The 27,004-nt window shown below is 45.5% G+C and overlaps 1 protein-coding gene across 4 annotated transcripts in view; it reads left to right on the top strand.

The window, feature by feature from the left end:
* The window catches only part of DOCK1 (dedicator of cytokinesis 1), a 520,609-nt gene that overhangs the window by 122,534 nt on the left and 371,071 nt on the right, over positions 1-27,004 (top strand). For all 4 annotated transcript variants that reach the window (XM_057736106.1, XM_057736108.1, XM_057736105.1 and 1 more), the window contains exon 23: positions 4,897-5,005. In XM_057736106.1, coding sequence (XP_057592089.1) covers positions 4,897-5,005 — 109 coding nt within the window. The remainder of the gene's footprint in view (positions 1-4,896; positions 5,006-27,004) is intronic.

Genomic DNA, 27,004 nt, shown 5'->3' with positions numbered 1-27,004 from the left:
TACTCCTCAGCACACCCTTGCCCGTGACCCAAGATGTGTTTTTTTTAAGTTTGGATATCCTGAGGAATGCCTTTGTTTCGGCCCTTGGCGGCCGGGTATTGGCATGGATGGGCATCCCAGTGCCAGCCTTTGTCCTGGAGTGGGAGGAGCCAGGGCTGATCCCCAGCTGAGTCTCTTCGCTGGGTTAGCTTGTCTGTCAAGAGCTGAGACTGTCCAGGACCAAAAATGCAAAGAGGTCAGAGGTGAGTAGCAGCAGTTGCCAAAAGGCAGTGAGGCTTCCTGAACCTTCCAAGACCCTTGTCTGGACATTCCTGACCTCATCTCACCAGATACGGTCCTATTAGGATCCTTCCTTCCCAAGTGCTTAATGGGCTTTGGCGCCCTGACTGTCCCAGACTTTTACAGTATATTGACCTTAGTTTTTTCTCTAAATATTCCCTAAATGTGTATCTTGGCTGCCTTTATGATTCTTGAGGGCAGAGAAGGACATACCTTCCTCTCGAAACCTAGAGCATGATTGTAGCCACATTGTATAGATACGATAGTACTTCTTAAATTTAAATCTTTAGCCTGAGATTGCTGAGAAGCATCTATGGTAGGAAAAAAAATCATGACTTTAAAATAATGGACAACACCCGCCCCCCGGTCCCATTTTAGTAGTTCTTCATCTGTCTTATCAAAGGCATTAAGTTGAGACTAAATAATATTTCTATTTTGTATAGGCTGCTTAAGGAAAAAGCCATCCTGTGTCCTGCACAGATGTCTGGGATGTTTGATTCGTAACAAGTTCTAAGCAGCTCTGATGCATAGTTTTTTTTCAGAGGCAGGGAAGAACTCTAACTCAGGTTCTCATTTTCTTACCTGCAACACATCTATTTCCTTGGGAGGAAAACAGTTGTGCTCACAGCTGGAATCGACGTGTGTTTTTCTTTTTGCAATTGGGATAAACTTTCGAGGTCATTTATTTTTCTTCTCTCAAACTGGTGTGCTGTGTTAATAATGTAGTAGCTCTGTAAAATTCCATGATAATTGACAGTAATCCTTCCAAAGAAGGAAGGAGTGAAACTTTGGAGATGAAGGTATTGAAACTGATCTTTGTTACCCTACTCTCTTTCTCACTGTGCAAATCCATACTTTCTGTTTGGTTTAGAAAGCTCGTTTCATTTTGAAATGAGAACAGCAGTTTTAAAACTCTGGTCCAGAGACATTTGGTTCCTGGGGGAGCCCACGGAAAGATTTCCTGACAGCCAGGAGCCCTCCTCCACTGGTTTTGTTTGTCTGTGTTTTCTGTGTGGGTGGATCACGTTAACTGGAAAGCCAGAAAACAGACACATCCTGCACCACATCCTGCACCAGACCTTCTGAATCCAATCACTAAAGCTAGTTATTGCCCCGTTCCTCTTCTGTCTTTCTGATGCTTTGTTGAGTGTTTGCCTATCACCTGGTGTTAGCTTCTTGAATAGTCGTTGATCGTCGGTAAGTTGTAGATCTGACCTTTTGTTATCATTTACTGGGTCACAAAGGTAGGCTGTAGTTAATAGACAAAGATTGAGTCATTCCTTTTTAATGAATACTTATAACATTTAAATCGAGCAACATATGGTGACTGAGTTTTGTCTGTTTATTTTCCAGTATCCCTCTGAGTTCTTTCCTCTCACTCGCCTCGAGGTGGGTCAAACAAGTGACTCTTCTTGGTTTATGTGACAAAACCAAGAGGGTGAGACTCTAGAGACCTCCCTAGGGTTCATTACAGAAAGGTGCTTCAAAGTGCTTGCTGTAAACTACTAACCATTTATATCTTTTAAACATGGTGGTTGGAGCAGAGAAACTAGCAATTACATTTTAATTCTTGAGGGATTCTTGGTAGAATTTTAAATATAAGAAAGACTCATAAATGGTACCTTGTAGATTTTGAAGCTGTGTTTTTGGGGGCATGCAAATTTAGAAGTGTGATCTCTTTTTTTGTGGATTTGCTTCTTAATGTGAAAAGGTTCCCTTTATCTTTTGGTTAGTATTTGCCTGGAATACCATTTCCCATTTTTTTACTTTCAGCCTTTCTGTGTTCTTATATTTAAGGTGTGTCTCGTATACACAACATAGAGCTGTATTTTTATTTCACCCAGTCTGAAAATCCTTTTAACTGAGTATTTAGTTCATTTATATATAGTGCAATTAAGTAATATATTAGGTTTATATCTACTGTCTTTCTATTAATTTTCTCTTTTACCCATCTGTATTGTTTCCTGTTTCCTGCTTTTTTTTGTCTTCTTTTGTACCAATCAAAATTTTCTTTTTTATCCCATTTTCTCTCTGTGTTATTGTCATGCATTTCAAGTCTACGTATATTTTAAACCTCATAAGGCATTAATTACTGTTATTAATTTGTATAGTTGGTATTCATTCATTGTTTTACATTTATCATTGTTTTTCCATCTTTCTTTTAATTTTATGTTTCTATAGGATAATTTTCCTTCAGCACAAAGAACTTCACATAGAATTTCTTTTAGTATAAGTTTGCTACAGGTTTTGTTTGTATGAAAATCATTGATTTCATCTTTGTTTTTGAAGGATGTTTTCATTTCATACAGAATTCTAGATTGGCAGTTATTTTCTTCTTCCAGATGTTATTCTGTTCTCTTTTGGTTTCCATTATTTCTGGTGAAGAGTCAATTTTCAGACTTATTGTTACACCTTTGAAGGTAAAGGTGTCCTTAAAAATTTTTCTTTAGCTACGTTTGTAATTTTTCTTTTTCGGTGACTATTAGCAGTTTTACTGTGGATTGCATAGGAATGGTTTGCTTTTTATTTATCTTACATTGGATTTTGAGAGCTTCTTGAGTTTTGGATTGATGTCATTATTAATTTTGGCAAATTCGTGGCCATTATCTATTCTAACGTTGCATCTGTCACATTGTAGCTCTCATTTTCTTCTGTAACTTCAATTACATGTATATTAGATCTCTTCATTGTGTCCTACATGTCTCTAGCACACTTTTCTATATTTTCTGTCTCTTCTGTTTATTTTCCTGTTGATTGTCTTCCGTTTCACTGATTCTGTCTTTAACTCTGTCTAATCTCAATTTAACCTATGTAATGAATTCTTAATTTTAGATACTGTATTTTTGTTTCAGAATTTTCATCTTTTTTATTACATTCATTTCTTTACTAGAATTTTTTATCTTACCTTCTGTTTTCTCCATCTCTCTATTTCCATATTTCAAGTTTTCTATTTTTTCCAACTTTTTCTTTCTGTTTTACAATATAATACTTATATTTATCTTGACATTCTCATTATAGGATGTAACTACTTGCTATCTACAATATCTTGATCACTTGTGGATGTGTTTCTGTTGTCTTCTTTCTTCTTTGATTTGGTCATGTGGTCTGGTATTTTGCTGTGTTTAGTAACTTGTTTGAATACGGGGCTGTGAATATGTAAAACTGTCAAAACTCCAGATGATGTGGTCTTATTCCACAGATGATTCATCCTTTTCTCTTCTAGGCAGAGAAAGTGGGACTGAACCCTTATGCTACAGAGGCTGTATGTAGTCTTTGTAAGCCTCAGTCTTAGTGATTTTCCTCTGGTTCCCCAGGATTTTCCACTGAGAGTCTGCTGTATTATTTGGGGTCCCTCTCCCTGGCATTTTTCAAACTGTATTCTTTATCTCTGGAGACTGAGGAAAACTCCACTCTGCTTTGCAGATGTTTTCATTTTGGTTTTTCGTCCCCTGCCCCATGGAGGCTTAGCAATTGGCAAATATACTGGGGGTGGGATAGTGGAGGAGAACTACGTGCTTGAAGCCTCCCCAAGTGTTTGCACCAGTCTGCCAAACCTTGCTCCTCTTCACCTGAAAGCAGAAGTTCATGACTCCGTAATTGTCATTGTTTGGTACACTATTTACACAAACCCGTATTCGAAAACTCTTTACAAAACAGATACACCAGGTTGCAGTTTCCTATTTTAAACAGAATTTGTTGCTTTAGAATGGAACACATTTAAATATAAGATTACCTCTAGGGTAATTAATTATCACTTAGTTTACAAAATTTTCCATTGATACACAAGTTTTCAGGTATGGTATACTTTTAATGAGGCAGAAAACTAGTCTATATTAATAAAACATCTGTGTTGTTGCAGCATTTTAAAATGCAAATGTATTGCTTTTTAGTAACACAGCAGCTTGAAGTAACTGCTAATAAATAATTTACAGATGAAACTTATTTATAATTAGCAACATGTATTTGCATGCATGTAACCAGTGTATAACTTCCTTATTATCCACTTATTGAATATGTTCCACCTTTGGAATGTTTTCCTGGAACCACCAGTTCTATGATGAAAGGATTTGTATAGTATCATTACTCTGAAATTGAGTGATTTTGAGTTTACTATTACAGTGTCATTTTCAAACGGTTCTAAGATCACGTTGAATTTAGTTGATTGTCTTTGTGATTCGTCAGTTATGTGACCCTACAGGTTTAAGAAACACTGGCAGGTTATACACTGAAATATTGATGATGTGATCTCTGACGGGCAGAATTAAAGCTGGATTTCTCCATCCTTCCTTCCTTCCTCTCTCCCTTCCTTCCCCTTTCCCTCCTACCCTCCCTTTTTATACGATTCTGCGTTTTTCAGATTTGTAGAATGTATTATATTACCAGGCAAAAGGTAATAAAAAGAATGATTAAAAATCATTGTTCAGCATGGAGGCCTATCTCCCTAGCTGAGGGGTCCAGATTATAATCTTATTTCCAAGTTGTCTCCCACGTCCCATGGATGTGTGCCTTCACATTCTGACTTTCCACCCAAGCAGCACCTTTAATGTCTGTAGACGCAGGAGCGGAAAGTGGCGGCGTGCCGTGCGCCAGCCCACGGATCCCTGTGTTCCTCTGCAGGCTCTATGAAAACAAAGGAGAGGCTGATTTCGTGGAGTCCTTGGTGCAGCTGTTCCGCTCCATCAGCGACATGATGAGCAGCGTGTCAGACCAGACTGTCCGGGTGAAGGTAGGTCCTCAGGCACAGCAGTGCCCAGCGCGCACGGGGCTGCTCTTAGACGCTGGGCTCCCCGAGGCCCGGAAAAGCAGGGGCTGCATGTCCTGCGAAGCCTGGACTTGAGCTGGAGGCCCAGGAGTGGCTTTGCAATGACCATGATCAGGTTTCCTGTAATGGGTTTCTTTCTTTCTTTCTTTTTTTAAAAATTTGTTTATTTTATTGGCTGTGTTGCATCTTTGTTGCTGCTCACGGGCTTTCTGGAGTTGCGGCCAGCGGGGGCTGCTCTTCATTGTGGTGCATGGGCTTCTCATTGCTGCGGCTTTTCTTGTTGTGGAGCACAAGCTCTAGGCACATGGGCTTCAGTAGTTGCAGCACACGGGCTCAGTAGTTGTGCTCGCAGGCTCTAGAGCGCAGGCTCAGTAGTTGCAACACATGGCCTTAGTTGCTCTGCAGCATTTGTGATCTGCCCGGACCAGGGATCGAACCCATGTCCCCTGCATTGACAGGTGGATTCTTAACCATTGTGCCACCAGGGAAGTCGCCTGTGATGGATTTCTTTTTGCTTCCTCGGTAGCTGCTCTTAAATGCTGCCATTGCTCTTTGCTCCTCAGCAAGGAGAGGTTCTCAGTGTGCTTTATGGAAGGACGGGGAAGTGGATGGGAATGATGTTTTCACGTCGCTTGTCAGGGCACCTCAGTATCTGAGTAGGTGTGGGAGGCTGAGGCTGTAGGTGCCTCAGGCAACCGTCAGACCTCAGGCTAAGCTGTGCAGATAGTCATACCTCTTCGTCCTCCAGCCAGTCTGGAAGAGCGAGTGAGGGATCCAGGCTTCCTATGGTCCTGCTCTTCTCACCACCTTATTATCTCTTCTTGCCCTGTGGTCCTTTGGGGAAAAAATGCCTGCAACTCAGGTGGGGTCTGCGTGATTTTCAGGACATGCCGGCCAGGGAGCAGGGCGTGGGGAGGGCCGGGGGCAGCCCCAGGACCCACACACTCGCCAGTATCCCCATTCTGGCAATTTCGATGTGGCTGACTTACTGCAGAAGAAGCCGTGCAATTTGCATGTGCTGCCTGTGCTGATTCCTTCAAAGGACAGGAATCTTCCAAATGATTACCTTGCAGCTTTCACTCCATCGCTCCTGTAGTCACCTCTATTCTTTCTTTCCTCTTTGAGTGTTCTTTTAATGTATCATTTCAGAAAACATCTTTATGGCAGTACTTAAAGACAATACTTAAAAATAATGTAGGAAAGTGATTTCCAAGCTTTTAAGTCTGGGACAAAGATGCATGTGTGCTCAGATGTGTGTCACGGTTGCTGGGACCAGGGCAAGCAGCAATTGTCATGACTACCCTTTCATCTTGGAGGTGATGCCGCCGTCCAGTGGCGCCATGAGAGCCTAAGTATCATTTCTCAGACTTGATGTAGAGCCAGCGATCCACAGAGAAAGCTGTGTGCTGTGTATTTTCAAGTTTTCGCTTAATGATTTTGGCAACTTATTGCCTAAAGCTGCCTTATTATTCTGAGGTTAAAATTAACCACGCGTTCGGTACATTTACTACGAAATCCTGTGGTATTTCAGAAAAACAGACGCAGGGAGTCTAAGCATAGATACAAACGACAGGAAGTTTTGAGCCTAGAAGTCCTTTTCGATTTCTAAATATACTGTTAGATTATTAAATTTGATTGGGTTTGGCTCATGTCTGCCCACCTCCCTGGATGTCACGGCATTTAGTAACTGCAGACTTGGAAGTGTTTCCTTCAGTGGGTGTGTTATTATAAGACGCGTGAAATCAGTGACGTTTGTGCATTGATGCAAACCTTACATCTGTGAGACAGATGACAAATTTATTTAAGATGTTGCCTCCCTTGCTGCTAATTTTGTATTTTGTTCTTGCACGATAGGTGCGTTCTCGACTTCTGAAATTTAAGAATTCCCATGACGGGGTCCCGTTTTTGTGTAGTTTTTAACTTTTTAAAGGTTTGCTCCGTTGAAATGGAAATACGATTGTGAGTCATCTTATGTAGAGGAAGTATGAAAAAGACTGGCCTTTCTTAGGGGTTAAACGTTGTTTCCCAGGGGTGCCCCTTGTTGGCTGTTGTGGTCTTAGAGGGTGATCTCGTTTGTGAGTTGGGGGGGGTCGGCCTGCTCCTTGCTTTCTGGGTGTTGTTCAGGGTGACCTGGATAGGCTTGTGGGCTGGGGTGGCCGCTCTGAGCATCCTGCTCTCACCTTCTCAGAACCGTAAGAACCGCTTACACCCACCCTGCGGATTCGAGTCAGCAGTTTACGCCTCAGTGAACGGAGAGGCAAGAAGAGTTTCAGGTAGTAATTAAGTGCAGGATCCACACGACACCCAGGTAGCACTTTCAACAGCGCTGCCTTCCGTCTGACGTGGCGTTTTTTACCAGGGTCGTTTAACTTAAGCAGGAGCGTGCTTGGGTACGTTTTTGTTACGTGGGAGAGGGGACCGCAGCGAATGTGTGGGTGATGCTGTCTTCCTCTCGTCTGCCTGGTGGCCTTGGGTCGCCTCCACGTCGAGGTGCTGCTCTGGGGCCCCCGCGTGGGTCTGGAGACACACTCACCGTTGTGCTGCTTTCCAGTTCCTCAGCTGGTACCCCCACCCTCAGAGCTGCTACCAAACCCTTAACAGTTTTTTTTACTCTTGTAAATAACGTGAAAATTCACCCCTTTGATCATTTTTGAGTGTACAGTTCTGTGGCATGAAGGACATTCACGTGGATGTGAAACCAGCTCCAGCATCCGTCTCCTGAACTCTTTTCATCTCCCCAACAGAAACTCAATGCCCATCACACAGCAACTCCCCGTTCCTCCTCCCCTCCCAGCCCGACAGCCACTGTGCTGCTTTCTGTCTCTATGAACTTGACTTCTAAGTGCCTCGTATAAGTGGAATCATACCGTGCTTGTCCTTTCGTGACTGGCTTATTTTACTTAGCATAACGTCCCCAGGGTTCTTCCGTGTTGTGGCGTGTGTCAGAATTCCCATCCTTTTTGAGGCAGAATTGTATTCCATTGTGTATTTGCTAGGTTCTGTCATTCATTCATCCTTTGATGGTTACTTGGGTTCTTTACGCCTTTTGGCCTTTGTGAATGATGCTTCTGTGAACATCAGTTTACAAGTAACTAACTGTTCGAGCCATGCTTTCACTTCTTTTGGGTCTATACCAGGTGTGGAATTGCTGGCTCATATGTTTAATAATTACCGTATCATGTTCCACAGCACCTATACCATTTTATTTTTTATAAAAATTAAAAAAAAGTTTCTTGTTCACTGTATCTTAACAGTATTTCTGGCAGCTTCTCAAGCGTGAAGTTCATCACCCACCTGCCCCACCTTTCGCAGGTGATGTTGGTCTGTGTGCTGTACTGGAAAGATCCTCTAAGATCTGTGCAGTGTCACCTTGCCTTTCTCACGTCCCTCTGAAGGAGACGCGTCCATTCTACTCCCTGAAGCTAACCCTCCGCCGGTGCTGAGTCCTCCCCCACCCGCCCCTGGCTCTGCGGTCCTGCTGGATCCTTCCCCCTTTCCTCTCAGTCTAGAATCTTCTGTCTGCCCATCCGATTGCCCCTTTCACATGCCTACAGCCAGCCCCAGACGTGCTCGGTGTGCAGCAGGTGCTTCGGGGAACCTTCTTGGCCATCACATTTCTCCGTCTCCTCCCTCCCTGTGAGCAGGTCCTTGTACCTGTGGCCAGCGCCCTCTGGTCCTGTTCTCTGCTCTACCCCATGTGGTCACCGTCTGCCTCTCCCCTACGGATGACCCAGTGGCATTTCCCCAGCAGCATCTCCAAGCCAGATGCGGCGGTCATCCTCTTCCGTTGCCTTCTCTTCCTTTGCCCACCTTGGCCGTGACTGTCATGAGCCACTGTGTGTCAGGTGCTCAGTTATGCTTGATGAAATTATAGCAGAACCTCTCTTTACCCGTACACCCTCAGTGCTGTACCTGCCCTTCTTGTTCCCTGATTGTATCTCAGCGTGTGCCTAGAACTCACATCTGGTGATGGCTTTCTTTTTCTCAGGAAGCCGTGATGTTCTCCAGCAGCCTGGAGAAATGGGTCAGATTCCAGGTTCTGCCGTTCAGAATCTTCAGTCCGTCCAGCCAACGCTTCTGGCCTTTGGTCCTTAGAGACACAAGTGGAGTACCCTCTGGGTGCCCGGAAACCTCTAGAAGGATTCATTCCAAAGGTTGATAGAAAGAAGCATGTCCTCCAAGGGCTGGAGGAGCCACAGCTGATATTCGTGGTTCTGAGTGCTTTATATTAGTCATCTTGTATGATCCTACAGTAACCCTGTTCCATAGGTACTAGCATTGATTTTAGGTGAAGACACCTAGAGCTGTTAATGAACTTGCCCAAGGCCACGGGACCAGGCAGGGGGATGATGTAAGCCCAGGTTGCCCAGTTTCAGAGTCACGTCCTTCCATTCATTTCCCCCAGGGAGGGTCCCTGGGCACCAGTGATCCGATGGCTCAGAAACAGGGCCCATAACCGATCGTACCCATTGATGGACAGCAGCGCTGGATCAGATGCTTTGGGGCAGGAAAGACACCAACTTCATTCCCCGTGGAGCTTCTCATCGAAGTGAACATGTCCTGTGTGTTTTGGCATAAAGCAATTAAAAAACGGAAATTGTGTGTGTCTGAAGAGGCTAAAGGCGGTTCCGTGGGGCTGGTCCTGAGGCTTCCTGGAGGATGGGTCTCAGTGGGGGTCCCCCTGTGTTGGCCGCAGGGGCGTCTGTTTCTTCACCACTCGTGGATCGCAGTGCTAGATGTGGGGCACTTGGGGTTTTGCCATCAGAATTAACACAGGCACTGACATTCTCACTCCCTTCCACAAATCTTACAACTCTGTGGGATGATCCTGGAAAAGACCACCCTGTGAACTAGCATAGCCTCCCTAGAAGTTTCGAGAACTTCCTGTTGAGGGAAGCACTGACCCTGATCCACAATAAGAAATGCATTGTTGGCTGTATGTGTGAAGCTGAAAAGTCTTTCATGAAAAATTTCTTACCCTTTATTCCATAGGATGTACTCTGGCATTTTCTATTCTATTCTGGTATCTTTTAGTCTATTCTGAACTAATGTATTTCACTAAAAAAAAATTGCTGGTTGACAGGCACTAAATTTATTTCCTGAACAGCGAATGTATCTCAACCCACATTTGAAAAACACTGCTCTTTACCGTTCTCTCGATTTTTTCCATTCTCTTGTTCAGTTTAGTATGAAATGTCATTAGTGTTCTGTGTGTCTTCCATTGTGAAGGCTCCTGGTGCCCCGTGAATTTCCCTCCCAGCCTGTGGATTGGGCTGGGGTGGAGATTAATTGAATTTGAGGCCCCTGAGTTGAGATGGGCACACAGATGCCTGAGGCTTTGCCTCCCTTCTAGGGGCCCTGCCTGTGGGGCGCCAGCTTCGCTGTCTCTTACCTTTCTGACCACTGGTGGTCCCACATCCGTCTGGCCTTCTCTGGAAGTACTAAGCTGTACTGTCATCACAGTAAATGCAGTTGTGTGAGTTTTGCCCTCCAAGAAGCATGGTTTTCATGTCCTTAAAAAATATATCTTGACTTGAACTATACTTACTTGTCTTCTATTTTATCTACAATTCTTCCTTTTCAGAAGTTTTGGCTGCTTTTGGTCCTTTTCTCAGCTAGGATCTGGGGTCCACACTGCTTCTCACAAATTTGTAAGTTTTGAGTATTTTTGTCCTCTGGAAAAACTCTGAATGTTTTAGGGATGATGACAAAACAAGGATTGGGAATAATATGATTTCCTTGCGGAGGAGAAAATCAGGTTTCACAGGTAACTGTGGACCTGCCCAGGGCCTTGGTTCTCGTAATAGCAGCTCCCATTCGCCCCTGCTTCCTGGGCCTCTGTGCTCTCCACTTCATGTGCTGCATTCAAGATTTACATACCTGTGCAAAGTTTTATCAGTTCCCTTAAACAAAGCAGGGATTTATTGTGTCTTTGCCCTCAGTTTAAATGTAATCTGTGATCTCGTTGGAAAAGTGGAAAATGCCAATTAAGAAAAATAAGACTCACTTGTCATCTCACTGCACATAAATTGCACACTTTTGTCTGTATAATTGTAGACTTTTCCTCCTTACTTAGCATCATCCCATGTCTGCGATGATGTATGAGATTGTGTATATGTAGATATTTACTCATGTATGTATGTGTGTTTATGTATACACACTTTTACAGCTTTCCTGTTTTTCCACATACATGTCCCTACATCCTTTAGTATTTTTGAAGAACATCTTTTTTAAGGTTACATTACTTCATGGTTGTATCATAGCTTTTTTTTTTTTTTTTTTTTTTTTTAAATTCAGAACACTCCCTAATTTTTTTTTTAATTTTTAATTTTATAAATTTATTTATTTAATTGGCTGTGTTGGATCTTTTTTGCTGTGCACAGGCTTTGTTTTAGTTGCGGTGAGTGGGGGCTACTCTTCTTTGTAGTGCGTGGGCTCCTCATTGCCGTGGCTTCTCTTGTGGCAGAGCATGGGCTCCAGGCACGTGGGCTTCAGTAGTTGCAGCACGTGGGCTCAACAGTTGTGTTTCACGGGCTCTAAAGCGCAGTCTCACTAGTTGTGGCGCACGGACTTAGTTGCTCTGCGGCATGTGGGATCTTCCTGGAGCAGGGCTCAAACCTGTGTCCCCTGCATTGGCAGGCGGATTCTTAACCACTGCGCCACCTAGGAAGCCCCTGTCATAGCTTATTTAACTTGTTTTCTATATTGGGGGCACCTAGATTGTTTCTAGTTTTTCCTTTTGTAAACAGTGCTTCAATAACCTCCCTGGCCGACCCTTTCTCTATGGCAAAGATCTGGTCTGTCCAGGTAGCTGGGTGCATCCAGATTTCCAAATGCTCTGAAGGTCTTTGGAGGTCGTGAACAGAGCTGTGAGCAGTTGCTGCCCGCCTGAAGAATCTGTGCACTTTTCACCTGGGAACATGTGTTCTGCGTGATTGCCTGGCCTTGGTTTTCACTAGAACCCTGGTTCTGTCTGTGACTCCACTTCATACGGTACTTTTGGGACTGAGCGACTGGATTGCAGTGTTGGATGCCTAGCGAGCTATTTGATGCTCAGAAGTAACCTTGGCATTTCTTGGTGCAGAATCAGGGGCTGAATCAGGTAAGGAGACAAGAGCTCTGCTGAGTCCAGCTCCTTCAGCTCAGATGATTCTGGGCCCTGAGCCAGAGAGATGTGGAAACCGTCATAGACCTGTATATATTTTAAGGACATGGGGAGCATCAGAGCCAGGAAGGTGCTCTGAGAGCAAATAGTAAAATATTTTCCTCACTTTTATTTTGAGGTTGGGGGTGTGGTTGTTGATTGATCTAAGGATGTCGGGATGTGAGTCAGGGCTTTGCTTGCAAGTCTGTCCTCACTCGTCTGGACGAGGATGAGATGGTTGGGATGCAGCCTTCCAGGGCGTGCATCCGTTGGGGGAAGACTTTTCGAACAAGGATACTTGGCAGCTGAAAGCTGGCAGCTCAGGAGAAGACAGCCATGCAGGGAACAGCCGCACTTGATTGAGAATCAGCAATGGGCCAGGCCTTCTGGAGAGTTCTCCTACCAACACAGAGAAGAGAGGGCGGTCCCCAGACTCCAGCGGCTGAGGGGACCCAGCTGAGCTGGACGTGACACCAGTCTCCTCGGACCGCTGCAACCAAATACCACAAACGTGGTAGCTTGAAACAGAAATTTCTTCTCTCCCAGTTCCTTCTGGGTGCTTGTGTTAGTCAGTTTGGGCTGCTGTCACAGGACATCAGACCGGGAGGCTTATAAATAACAGACATCTATTCTTCAGGTTCTGGAGCCTGGAAGTCCAAGACCAGGGTGCCCGTGGGGCCGGGTTCTGGTGAGAGCCTTCCTACACTTTGCACAGCTTCTTCCATGCTTGAGTGGCAGGGAGCAGAGACGGGAAGCAAGTGCTCTTGTGTCCCTTGTAAGGGCACTAATCCCATCGTGTGGGCCCCACCTTTCTGACCTCATCTATTCCTAATCAGCTCCCAAAGATCCCACCTCCTAATCTGTCACATAGTGGGGTAGGGTTTCAACCTATGAGTTGAGGGCTCGGGGCACAGACATTCAGACGTTCTGTAGGAGAACCTGCTTTGTGCCTCCCGCCCAACACGTGCTGGGTGCCGTGGTCCTTGGCAGCCTCGGCTCACTGGTGGGTCACTCCCAGCTGCATCTCCACCTTCACCCCTGGTGTCCCCTTGTGGGTCTGTGTCTTTGCCTCCTCTTTGTGTAAGGACATCAGTCATGTTGAATTTCGGGCCCACTCTGCTCTAGTGTGATCTTATGTTAACCTGATGGCGTCTGCTAAGATCCTATTTCCAAATAAGGTCACAGTCATAGGTACCAGGGGTTAGGATCTGAATATAGCTTTTTCTGGGATAAAACTGAACGTATAGTAGAGGTCCATGTGGAATTAACATGGATGCCAGTGGCACCCCGGCCAGTGGGTGACGAAGGGCTGGGGGCGGGGGAGCTGACCCTGGCCCAGGTGCCTGTAGCCCACTGGGTCCCTGAGGAGCTGGAGACCCGCCCTTCTCAGCCCTCAGCGTGTGCAGAGACATCACCCGGAGGTCTCGTGAACATGCAGATTTCCCCTCACTAATTCCAGGGTTGGGGCCGAGATTTTTCACTGCCAGTCAGCATCAAGTGCTGCTGTTGGTCCCTGGCCACACGTGGGGGTGCACGTGGCCGGGCTCACCTGCACAGTGAGCGTCCCGGCTGCCCCGGTGGGTGGGAGGGGGCCGTGGGAGTCCGGGCAGGCGCAGGTGTTCCCCTCGAGGCCGGCTTCACCCGCGCCACCAGCCCTCCGCTGCCTGACATTGTGGACGATTCTGATTTCATAAGCTTTTCTTGTATGCAGGTGATAAGACACTTGCAAGCGAAGTCATGACTCACATAGAAAAAAAAGAAAAAAAGCAGCAGCAGCAGGAAAAAACGAAAAACAAAAAAGGTGAAGAAAATATTCTATGGCATTTGCTTGGAAAACCTTTGGCTCAAAATGCTTATTTTATTTTATTTTATTTTATTTATTTTTTAGTGCTGCTTTCTGGTCTGTGGTTTCCAGACTCTGCAGAGTGATTTGAACTCACCCAGTGCTGCGCCTTCCAGCTTATAATGTGGAGAGCATTTGCCCAGGGTTGGATTTCTGGAATCTCTCTTCTGGCCAGAGTTCTTGGGGAGGTGGGGGGTTAGTTTTCCACAGTCTTCTTGGCTGCAGCCCTAGGACATTTGAGATACCACCCATGTGGGCAGACTTGGTCTGGAGCTGTCTGGATGGAGCTGCTCTTTCCTGACCACCTCTCCACCCCCATCTGTAGTGGCGAGGACTTTGCTGCAGCAGCAGAAATGCAGCCTTAGCAGAAAGCAAGATTGTTTCCATTCTGCACTCTCCTTCAGCAAACCAACCATTTGTGTTGGTTTTCTACCTAAGTTATAGTGCATGTGCGTGAGAATTTTTATAGTTACAACCTAGATAAGGTTCGCTTTACTCCCTTTTTATCATTATATCACGTGCGCTTATATCACATGCGCCTTTCCACATTAATGAGTAGTTGTGATCTTAACGGCTCTGTGCCAGCTCAGAACATGTGCCTGAATTGATGTGCGTTTGTTTGCTTAATCAAGTGATTTTTCATCATGTTAGTTTTTCCATTGTTGAGCGCTAAGATTTTTGCTTTTAGCGTTTTAAGCCTGCAGTGAATGATTTCATTGAGAAGTAGTTGGTGGCCTTGATCTTTAATTTTGTGATGCGTTTCATCCATGCTTCTTACCTGCATGTGCCTACCTGTGTTGGAGGACAGGGCTTTAATTTGGGATTGCAGCGTTGTAGGCCTTTCCTAGTCACCTCGCCTGTCCTGCCACCTGGGTGATGCTCACTAGTGGAAAAGCACTGCTTTCAATTCATGGCTTCAGCGCTCAGGCACCTGGAGTGATTCCTTCTCCTCGCCCCTGACCTTGGCCTCCAGGGGTCTCTCTCCCAGCTCCCCTCCCTCATCTATGCCCCTTGCTCCCCTCTTCCACCAGGCGAGGTGCTCCCCAGCCCTTTTCTTCTTGCTCCATTGCAGTCAGCGTTTATTCAGTGTTCTTTGCGACTGAGCCGGTCTCATGGGTGGCTTTATGCCTAGCACCTCAGCGTTCATGTATTTGCTCATTTGTTTTAAAAATTCACTTACTCGTATGTTCGTTCTGTATGGCAGGCACTGTGCAAGGTGTTGGACATGCACGTATTATACGGATGTGGGCTCTGTTCTCATGGTGATTACATTTAAGTCAGTGAGGCAGGTATTCATCAAATCACCACACCCACATGTAGATAGTGGTATGATTTTAAGCAACCTATAGACATACATCTCTAATTTTAGTTTGTTATAGGTCCTTTTGAGGAAAGTAAGGGATAGGATGACAGGGTATATCAGGGGATGGGGAAGAGTTGGGGGGAGTGGTTTCAAGGAGGAGCTGGAGGAAGAGAGCAGGAGGTGAGGGACGTTCCAGGTGGAATCGGGTAGACAGGAGGGTATTTGCTGCTTTCAAGGACTGGCCATGAGATCAGTGGTTGTGTCTGGACAGAGTGGGCAGTGAGGCAGCTCGGGCTGTGGGGAGAGCGTGGAGAGGCAGGTGGGGGCACGTGGGGCAGAGCTCTGTGGTCCTGCTCACCATCTGTGGACGCCCCTGGGAAGGGCGTGGTCAGGTCAGACTTGGCTTCTCAAAGGGTCATCTGGCTGCTGTCTACAGAATGGGTTGGAGCAGTGAAGAGAGCACACAGTGGGGTGAGAGGCTGGCGTGAAGCCCGGGTAAGAAGCTGTGTGCCTGGGACTAGAGCTTCTCTCTCTCAGCACTTTGACATCTGGGGCCCATCCTTCTTGGTTGCAGGGCTGTGTCGTGCGCTACAGATGTTTAGCAGAACCCCGGCCCCTCCACACTAGATGCTTCCCTAGCGTGACAGCCAGTGACGTATCCAGATGTTGCTCAGTGTCTCCTGGGGTTGGGGTGGGGGCAGAATTGCCCCTGGTTGAGACATCTGGCTCCAGTATTGGTGATGAGTTTTGAGAAGGAGGTAGAGACTTGCTGATATAATTTACAGACTGTGGTGGTGGCTCTGATGTGGGAGGTGAGGAAGAGGGAGGGCGGTGTCGTCACCTCCCAAATCTTTGGCTTAAGCCACTGCGTGATGGAGAGACATCTTAAGAAGCAGGAGGAGATTCTAGAATATGTAGACATTGTGGGTGGTCTTCTCCTGAGACCCTGCTTAAAAGTTGTCTCCTGCTGGGAACCACTGTGTTGGTAACTCTGCTTCACTCCATCACGGGAAACATGTTCCTGTGTGGCCATTGTGTGCTGATAATGTCCTCATTTACACACATTTTGGGTATCCACCTGCCCTTTCTAACTCCATGAGCATCGTTTAGAACTGGGCTCTCATTCCTGTTTCTCTTTAGACAGCATCCAGTTTCCACCCCTTGTCTCATATCCGCTCAGTGGTGCTGCTGGCTGGGTGGCTGGAGGGCTTTACGCAGATACAGAGCTTGTTGCTGTTGGATGCTTGGTTACGTTATGTAACATAGTGGAGGAAGGTACCAAACCCAGAGAGATCTTTTGTCCAGGTGGATTAAGGAGCTTGAGCTGATCCTAATCGCTTCTATTTGTGCAGCTCTCTCACTCCTCACAACCTTTCAGTGCATGTCGTCTCCTGTGGTCCTCCCAGGCCACCGTGGCGTCCGTTCAGAGTCATAACGAAAAAGCATTCCCAAGGGAGGGGAGAAAACACGATCGTGGGAAGTCGGTGTGTTTTAGTAGCAGAGTTGTGGATGGAAGCATTTATCACCCAGGTCCACTGGCTCTTCTCTGGGATCTTCAAATTGCAGGTGGCCCGTGGAGCCCCTCCCGAGATTTTGTTCTAGGAAAGATGAGGGGGTTTGGGTTGCTTCCCTGACCTGGTCATTATAAATAGTGCTGCCGTGAACGTTGGGGTGCATGCGTCTGTTTGAAGTATGATTTTCTCTGGGTATATGCCCAGGAGTGGGATTGCTGGGTTGTATGGTAGTCCTGTTTCTAATTTTTTAAGGAACCTGCACACTCTTCTCCATAGTGGCTGTATTGATTCACATTTCCACCAGCAGTGCGAGAGGGTTCCCTTTTCTTCACACCCAATGAGGGGGTTTAAAGCAGAGTCTAAAGTAGTCTAACCCATCTAAAACTGGGTCTCCCAGTCAACTGAAGACACAGGGTCTGCAGAGGGCACGCGCACCTTGCTTGTGGAATGCTATAGGTGCATGTGCTTGTAGCCTCTTTTTATACTCTGAGTTTATGTGGATTGAGGCCACTTTTGATTGCAAATGATGTAAACCTCAAATAACAGCTAAATAAATGGCAGGATATTCTAGTTCATGGGTAAGAAAATTCACTATTGTCAAGACGTCCGGTCTTCCCAACTTGATCTATAAGCTCAGTGCTGTTCCAAGTCAAAACCCCAGCAAGTTACTATGCCGCTATTGACAAGCTGATTCTAAAGTGACACAAAGAGGCAGAAGACGCAGAACATTCCACCCCACACCAAAGGAGAACAACATCAGAGGACCGACACCCCTTGACCTCAGGTCTCACTAGAAAGCTGCCACAATCTAAATGCATAAACCCAACTCACATTCACTTCAGGAAGAAGGAAAATGACTGATGTATGTATTCGGGGAGGCCAAGGCGTGAGTCATGACTGTGTGCAGGGGTTGAAAGACCTCCTCGCGCTCGGCTCAGTACTTTCTTCTGTTTGAGTAAAGAATGGCCACCACTAGTCAGAGGCTTGTATTTTTCTTACTGTTTGTAATCCTAGAGCACAGAGTTACTGTCTAGCTTTTCAAGGCCAAAACTGTCTGCGGAAAGAACCGCCATTAACCTTCCTCCTGTAAAGGAGGGACCATCCCTGAAAGGAAAAGACAAGGAAGCTGAAAAGAGAAATGGGGGCTTCCTACTGCGGAGGGTGGAGAGAGAGGGGTAAAGGCAGGCAGCAGGGGGGCTGAGGTGGCATTTGTGAGTGTTGCTGAAGCCGATGCAAATTTGTGACTTTGTGACATGGCTTCTGCAGCTATTCTCCAGACCTGTCTACCGGGGTGATGGAAAGGGTAGTTGAAGCCTTCATTTAGGCTTGGTGTTCCAGCCGGCCTGCCAAGTAGCCCAAGCTGAGGCCCGAGAGAAGAATATGCCCTTAAATATGCCCAGGAAGAATTTTAATGAGAAATGAATTGGCTAGTGCTAGAGCGTTAGCAAGTGTGAAAAAGAAATTTCATACTTGAGCTTAAAAAATCATCAGCTCCATTATATGTAAATCAAATAATTACACAATTTCATGAAAGCTAGTTTTTAGAACTTTATGATGGAATGAGTATTGTTTTGGTGTGTGTGGATGAAATCTTGGACTTCATATCCAATTTCAGAAGAGCCCAAGTAGTTAACGTTGGGGCATCGGGGAGTCCGGGAGCGCGAAGGTCATATCCTGCAGGAATTTACGCAGGGACCGAGTGGTCCTGTGAGGGAGGGTCAGCCCTTGACGTCCTGTTCTTCAGCCTATTGCTTTTCCCATGGTATCCCGAGTCAGACATTAAGCTTATACATTACACTGTAAACTTGAGGCTCCTGTGCCAGGCAGAATAATTTTGATGAGAAGCTGAGCAGTATTATTCTCCATGAACTGTGAATGTGACACTTTTATAATTCAAGTAGAATTATTTTTCCCTTGGGAAATCCTATGCATTCAATATGGTACATTGAATGAGGGAAAAGGTAAAGGAAAGAAAAGGCTATAAAAGGCATATCTTATTAAAATAAAGCAGGTTTTATTCTTGCCTGTGTAACCTTTAGATAAAGCGATTGATTCTCAGAGTTACTAATTTTTTTTTTTTTGAAACATAAATTATCTTCTCTCTAGTTTAATGATTATGGAAGGACAACAGCCCTCATCGTTTGATTAAATAAAACAAAACTAAAGTGTAATTAATTTTTGAAAATGAGATTTTCATAGAATTCCGGGAAATACACGTTATGACATTACATGTTTTACTGTATGGTCACCACTCAAGATTAAGTACAAAGGCGACCGCCAAGTCCTTTCTTTGTTTTTCTTTTGAATGATTCATTTTAAGATGGGAAAAAAAAATCCTATTCCTGCTGCCATTTGTCAGGCTGATCGTCTTGTTCGTTCATCACAACCTTGTAGGTCGTGACTCTGCTGATGTGTTCCCATCAGTGAAGCCTTCAGAGGAGCAACTTTGTGGATCCACCACCCTCGGCAATCACATTGCTGATTTACATGGTCTACCAGTTGGCCCCTTCTCCTTTCTCCTGCCATATTTTTTCAGGACATGATGACAAACCACAGGCTCAGCAGTTGTAAGAGGGCTTCAGGTTATGTGATTTATTTACTGAAATTTCCTCTTTGGGTGTGGCTTGGATGTGAATGTCAGGCACTTACCTCTACTAGTTTCCCACCTTCCTACAATTTCCTCTGCAGCCAGAGGTACCCCTGGGGCAGCAGGCAGCCCTGGGTGGCAGCTGTGTGTTCTTTGCGCTTCATTATTAAAACTTTGCCTAGCACAGAATCTTGAGCCAACAGAAACCATAGGACTATTTTTAAATGAAAATTTCATTTTATTTTGATTGCTTCTCAAAGACAGGTAACAAAAAAGAGTAAAGCACCGTAAAATAACACACATGAATCTACCGCTGAGAGATTCCTCCCTGCCAGCCCTTTAGTGGTGATTGTGTCTGAATCCCTTCTGTGACTGTAGGGATTACACATGCGGTTTCCGATAAGGTGGTGATAAATCCTTGGCCAGTGCTGTTCCCCTGCTCTGTTTCCCTGCACAGGGTGTATGAACTTCTTTCCACAGAATAGGTGATACCTTCCCGTTGACACAGAGAGACTTGCTGGCTGGACCAAATCAGTATCCAATGAGACGCTGATAAACTTGGAACTACCTGACATAACATGACACCAAAAAGCTCAACCAGAATGATCACCAGTGATAATTAAGGAAAAGCAAAGAAACAGAAAGCAGGGGTCTCAGGGGAACCTTGGAATTCAAAGCCTAAGATAGCGTCCCTGCTGGTGGTGTGGGGAGGTCTGCAGGTGTGTTTCTGAGGCTCTGGGGCAGCCCTGGTTCTCCATAATGCTCTCAACACCTCTGATGTCCTTTCCATTCCTCCTGGTCCTCTTCTTGCTCCAGGGGATGGGCCTGCCTCTTGTGGCTGCTCCACCCGCCCACTGGCTTCTCCAGGTGGGCCTCAGCCCCACCCACTGCCCTTCAGCCCCGCCCACTGCCCCTGAGCAGGCTTCCTGATCTTCCTCGAGGGCCTGCCCCTTCCTTCCTTCTTGGGGGGAAGGATTTCCACATTGGGATTTCTCCTGCTTGTTTCTCTGTGGGCACAGGACTTCTTCAATGACTCCAGCACTTTCCTCCCTGCCTCCTTGCCTGGAGTTTCACTGCATTTGGCAGGCTTTGGAGGCAGGTAGGTGCTGGTGGCCTGTGTGTCCACAGTGTGGAGGGAGCTGGTGCCACTGTGGAAGTGGCCAGGAGGATTATTCTTGGGGGAAAAAATGTTGCAGTAACTTAAACATCTGTGTGATGTTTGCCTGATGTTTAAGTTCTTACTGAGGAAACAGCCTTAGATGTTGAGCAGTCTTCATGATGTTACTGTCAGATTTAGTAGTTTAATATATGTGCACTTTTAACATAGTATGCAGAGATGGTGTGGGTTGGATTTCTTGATTTTATAGCTTATTAAATGCTCATTTGGTGCCAGCTGTGGACTCGTTCTGGTCCAAGTTCATGAGGAATATACAGAGAAAAGTGTAGCCTTCTGTCTGCAGAAGAGGAGAGCAGGTATTTGGTACCCAAAGTAGGTTACAGATGAGGTGGCACATAATCGCATCATTGGGCATCCACATGGGAGACTGCAGGCCAGGCACAGACCCAGAGAAAGTGGAGATGGCCCAAGATCACCAGATAAGGCATGGTGGGAGCCCACAGGGCTGGCTCTGAGCTTTGAGGTTTGGTGGGAGTAGAGATGGGCAAACATTCCAGGGAAGAATGGGGGTGGGAAGGAGAAGGAAAAGGAGAGGGTGGAGATGGCGGGAATGGGTTTTTTTGGGGGGAAGACAACATCCCAGAGGCCGGAGTGGTGAGCTGCATCAGGAACTTGGGGCAGGCAGCCTTGGTCCCACCCCAGGGCCTCAGAGCTGAGAAGACGAATGGGGTCCTGTCCTGATAATCAGATAGTAACCTCTGAGATTCTGAACTGACTCCCTGAGAATTGACATGATCTAAAATTACATTTTAAGAAAAGGACAGGATCTCCCAAGGAAGTAACAAAGAAAAAAAACAAACAAACTGGACTTTTCCCTCAGGGATCTCTCAATATGAAAATTACATGAGTTCCTAGAAATTTTATCTTTGAGAATTCTTTGTTAGTTCTTTTATTTGTGTCACTGGATACCTTTTTTCATTTGTATTTTAAAATAAAGTATGTTTTTAGTTGAAAAAAGTTTTCCTGGAAGCTTGCAAGTCCCCTTTCAGAGTTTTGGGGCTCACCAGGGACTGGTGACGAGCTGTCCAGGGAAGCTGCTGGGCACGTGTGGGGGTGGCACCTTTTCCTCACTCCACGAGCTCCGATCAGCTTGGAGAGGTGATGCCTTGAGTATGTGAGATGTGTTTGTAGAAAATTATGACCGTTTTCCAGGTGTCAGTCATCTTTGCTAGAGGGTGTGACGTGTCCCGAGTCATCATCTGACGTGAAGACGGCTCTGGGCCCCGCCTTCGGTGTTTCATGGCCCTCCATCACGTCCAGGGCCCTTGCAGCCTGTTAGGCTGCTTTGCGGGCTTTTAGCTCTCCTAGTGCACCAAAAACTTCCACGCCGTCAAGCCTTTTCCTCCTTGATGGGGTGGAAAGAACACTGGATTCGGGGCTGAGAGGCACTGTCTCACTCAGAAAAGGGTGGAAGCTGTGTTACTGGAGCAGGAAGATTTAGGTTATCTCTCATGTGTTACAACTGCGTCCGCTTTCTGGGTGTGAGTGTTTGCACACAATAGCTTCTTCATCCTTTTATTTTCAACCTTTCTTTGTTCTTATATTTAAAGACAGCTTATTGATGTTTTCCCCAGTCTGAAATCTTTGTGTTTTATTTGGGGTATTTAATCTACGGACTCTTTTTCCCCGGTTTTGTTTAAAGTCTCTTTATCAAAAAGCTGAATTTTAAATTGAGGTATAATTCATATACATTGAAATGCACAAAATGTGATGTGTCCAGTTACTGCATTTTGAGAAATGATTGCATCATGTAACCCACACCGCATTCAAAATAGAGAACATTCCCATCCCTGGTTTCGTACGTTGGGTGTATTGACTGGTGGTTTTGGGTGCGTTTCTTCTCTTTCCTTCTCTGGAATCTGAGCCTCTCAGTCTCATTGGCCTCAGCAGCTCTGGTGCCTTCAAAAAGAAACTTTTTACTCCACTGAGTTTTCTTGTTCCTATTAGTAAAATAAAGGAAATGATTTAGATTGTGTTCTGAGGTTCCGTCTGCATTTACACACAGTGATCCTCTCTCTAGAAATGGTCACTTTTTTAAAATAAACAATGAACATCAAAGTAAACTTTGCATAGGCTGAAAAGGTCAAAATGCCATCATTGGCTTGCACTGGGAAATAATTTCTTTAAGTGTGTACGGAGATGGATGTGTAAAAGAAATCAGTGGAGTGTGTAATGCAGTAGTCAGTCCTTTAGAAGTGCTATGTCTTTGTGTTTGAAATGAATCATAGCTCGCCAAATTAGTACGCCAGTTGTGTGATATTTAAAATCTTTTGCCTAGCTCATTTTTTTTTTTGACACTGTGTTAAGTTCGATGCAGCAAAGTCTCATTCACACCCCACTTATGCATCATTTGGGCTGGCATTCACCTCTTCCAGCTAGGAAAAGGCAGCTTTGCCAGATGACTCCATTCTGTGAGCAGGATTAAATCATTGATGGCCTGCTTATTCCTCCTCAGAGAATAGAATCTTTTTAGGGACCGCATTCTTCATCAGTCGTCCTCAGCTCTTCTTTCCACCAGATTTCTACCAAGGAGTTTAGAAACGATGAACTCCAGGTCCCTTCCAGCTCTGAAATTCTGAGTTCTTGCCAATGTCATACTAAGCTGCATTGCTAATTTCCTTTGAAGACTTGAAAGTGATAGCATTTCATTTTTGGAAGATATCCTTCTTACCTCAGACTTTTTACTAATCTCTGTACCCCCTTCTCCCCACCCCCCAGTCCAGGGTTTGATTGATATTTGCTTTTGTATTATAATTGCTAGTTAATATCTAACCATCTGGAGGTTTCCTTCCCTGCAGCTTCTTTCCACTGGATGTGGAAAACGTCTCATCATCTGGGGTGTGGAGGGTTGGGTGGTCACGGTCCTCTGGGTTTCCTGGCCCCGCTGGCTCATGCATCTCACAGAGCTGAACATGCATATTGTTGCTGGAAAGAGCCCTAAGTAGGTCCTTACGATTCCGTATCACAGTTCACACCAAGTCTGTCTCTACCAGCCTGTCTTCAGTGCTAGGCTATTACACATCAGTTTTGTTTATTCTGTGTTTGAATTTGGACTTTCCTACCCAATAATCTAATATTTTAAAAATGACACCACTGGTCTCTTATTTGTCGTGAGCGAGGATAGAGCTAGCCAGCCTGCAATTTGCTGCCCTCCTCTCTCGCCCTCCCAGCATCTACTCATTAGCTCATAATTGTTTTCATAACCTCCTCGGAGTCTGGTGTGATCTCACTCTCAACCCTTTGTGACCCCCCAAGGTAGTTAAGTGGGGTTTTGCTCTCTCTATGAATTATACATGTCATCTCTATTTGAAATGTTCCTGAACCTATGGTGCTATATTTTGGCAAAATAAATACTATTTTCAGAGAATTTAAAATCCATCCATTTATATTTCCTTTCATTAGGAGATGTAATGACCTTAGGTGGCATTAACTATCAGCTGACAGTCACCTCTGCTGGCCGTTCTGCAGTCTCTGTGTGACAGTTCCTGCTCACTGATTTGCACTCCTGCGGACCCTAAGTATGGGTGTTTTTGTTTATTTGAGACTTCCTGCCTTGATGGGCAATGAATGACCTTTGACACCGCTTCCATGGCCCCAGGTCTGAGAAAGGGTGTGTCCCCTGGGTGCTCTCCCTACAACAGACCAAGCCCAAGGGTCAGCGTGGTTCTTGTCTTTCCTGTCTTCACTCTTCTTTCGTGTGCTTCCATCTCTCTTCCGGTGCCCTCTGTGCTGTTCCTTGGAGCTAGCCCTGGTTGCTACCTCTCCAGGGAGAACACCTTCAACAGCCATAAATTCCCTGACCTGAATCCAAGACTGCGAGGAAACACCTGTGTCCTGGCTCAGACTTTCAGGCCATCACTGCGCTTCCTCTGCCCTGCCTTGGACAAACAGAATCATGGCCCCTTGCGGGTTCTTTTTAAAGTCAGTTTTATTGGGGTATAATTTATATCTTATAAATGCAGTCCTTTTGAATGTATGGTTCGAAGAGTTCTGCAAATACACACAGCATCTCATCCCGTTACAATCCAGAGACAGAACATTTCATCATCCCAGTGAGTTTCTTTTGCCGGCCCCTTGACGCTTATGTGTTTGCTGGTTCTTCACAGGAAAGCAGTTGAACCTAAGAGGGTGAAGAAGAGTCCTGATCTGTTTTTCTTTGGCTTCTACCGAGGTTTTCCTCTAAGCTATGGTTTTTTTTCTATTTTCATTCCTCTTTTCTCTTTGTCACTGTGACGGGCTGTTGACACCTCAGGCCCGTGCAGGTTAATTGTAGTGATGAGGAAGAGGTTTCCCGCCAGGGATCGTTTCCTCACCCTGGACACAAGAGTCTTCCTTTCTCCCATTTTCTACTTCTTCAGGATGTGGAAATGTTAAGTCATGCCCAGTTTCTCTAGGCCCTGGGAGTTGGTGTCTGTCCAGGTCTGGTGTGCAGTGGATGGGGCAGAGAGAGGCTTTATTGGGAGAATAAGAAGTGACAGCAGCTATCTGGCAGGAGTGGAAGGAACTGGAACGTGCCCTGGGCATCTGTCCCCCGCACCGCCCGCAGTCCGCTCCTGACTGGCTCTGAGCCCTTGTCAGCCGTACTCCTCCCTTGCTCCGTCTGTCTTGTGGCCCCAGACAGGGCTGCTCGCTTCCCGTCTGTGCTGTGCTTTTGCCCGTCTCTGAGTCTTTGCGTGGTGAGATCTCTCCCTGGGATGCACGCACCCCTCATCTCTCCCCGGAGACCTGCCAGTGAGCCTCTGAAACCCGGTGCTGAAGTTGTCAGTACCAGTTTGTCCTGGCCTCCTGTGCTTCCGACAGGTGCCTGCCAGCATCCCCTGCAGGACTCTACGTCTTTATTAAATCACGGCAAGCAGGTGTGTTGGCGATTGTCATTCGCATGTCCTGCTTCTCCCACAGATTGAGACTTTTCTGTGAGTACTTAGCCTGGCACCGTGCAGACACGTGAACTGGAGATTAGAAAATTATTCTGAAAACACACCTGCTGTTGGCATCCAAAGAGATGTGAAACACCTCTGGGGACACCTCCAGGCGGGCCAAGCATCCCTGGTTCCTCGGTGGTACCTCCTACTCCTGTGGGTGGGGAGTGTGTCCTGTGCCTGCATCTCACCTCTTGCTGCCTCCTGTGGTGTTGATTGCTGACCTGACTGCTTTTGATTTGAGAAACCCTTTGGCTGTTACCAGAGGAATTAATCTTATGCTCAACATGCTAACTGAACTTCATAGTGAGGAAGGATGCTTCCAGTTGATAGGTGATAACACAGAGTGGAATAATTTGAATTCTTTATAATGGATGTGATTATAAATGATTTCCCTATTTACTCATATAAAAGGCTAAATGGAAGATGATTAGTGAGTTCTGTTTTCTGTTTTTCCTAAGGTGATTTCTTAATCTTCCAAACAAATTCCTGTGATACATAGAAGAAAAAAAATAAGCCCATTAAAAGTTGCTTAAAATCTTTAAGAAGCTGTTTAAAGCTTTAGAACTGAGTAATATTTCTGTCCCTTTATTATGTTATGACACAGGAGAGAAAATAAATTATAGACATCCATTTCGCTGTGCTTTTTAAAAATTTTTAAGTTTTATTTATTAATTTATTGGCTGTGTTGGGTCTTTCTTGCTGCGCACGGGCTTTCTCTAGTTGTGGCGAGAAGGGGCTACTCTTTGTTTCAATGCACGGGCTTCTCATTGCAGTGACGTCTCTTGTGGCTCACAGGCTATGGAGCACAGGCTCAGTAGTTGTGGCGCACGGGCTTAGTTACTCCGTGGCATGTGGGATCTTCTCAGATCCGGGATCGAACCCATGTCCCCTGCATTGGCAGGCGGGTTCTTAACCACTGCGCCACCAGGCAAGTCCCCCACTGTGCTTTGTTAACCTGGGGATGTTCTACTGATCCCACTCTCAGGTTACTGGCGCTTGTCATAAGCAGAACGATGAGTTAACACATATGTTTTCCCTTTTTTGCTATATTGCCACTAAACAATTAGTATTCTTAATGAATCTAAGTCTTTCCAAATCTCATTTACAGTCCATCCCTCGGTATCTGCAGGGGATTAGTTCCAGGACCGCCCCCCCCCCCCCCCCCCCCCCCGCCCTCGCCCTCGGATAGCAAAATCCACGGACGCTGAAATTCCTTGTGTAAAGTGGCGTAGTATTTGCCTATAACCTAAGCATGTCCTCCTGTATGCTTTAAATCATCTCTAGATTACTTATAATACCTAATACCATGTAAATGCTATGTAAATAATAATAAATACAATGTAAATACTATGTTAATAGTTGTAAATGCTATGTAAATATTTGCCTGAGTGCTGCAAATTCAAGTTTTGCTTTTTGGAACTTTCCGGATTTTTCTTTTTCTTTTTTTGGGGGGGGGGGTATTTTTGATCTGAG

Source organism: Hippopotamus amphibius, chromosome 5, assembly GCF_030028045.1.
Source record: "Hippopotamus amphibius kiboko isolate mHipAmp2 chromosome 5, mHipAmp2.hap2, whole genome shotgun sequence".
In the NCBI taxonomy this organism is placed as follows: Eukaryota; Metazoa; Chordata; class Mammalia; order Artiodactyla; family Hippopotamidae; genus Hippopotamus; species Hippopotamus amphibius.
Note: the sequence above shows the minus strand (reverse complement) of the source record. Positions and strands in the feature narration are given on the sequence as shown.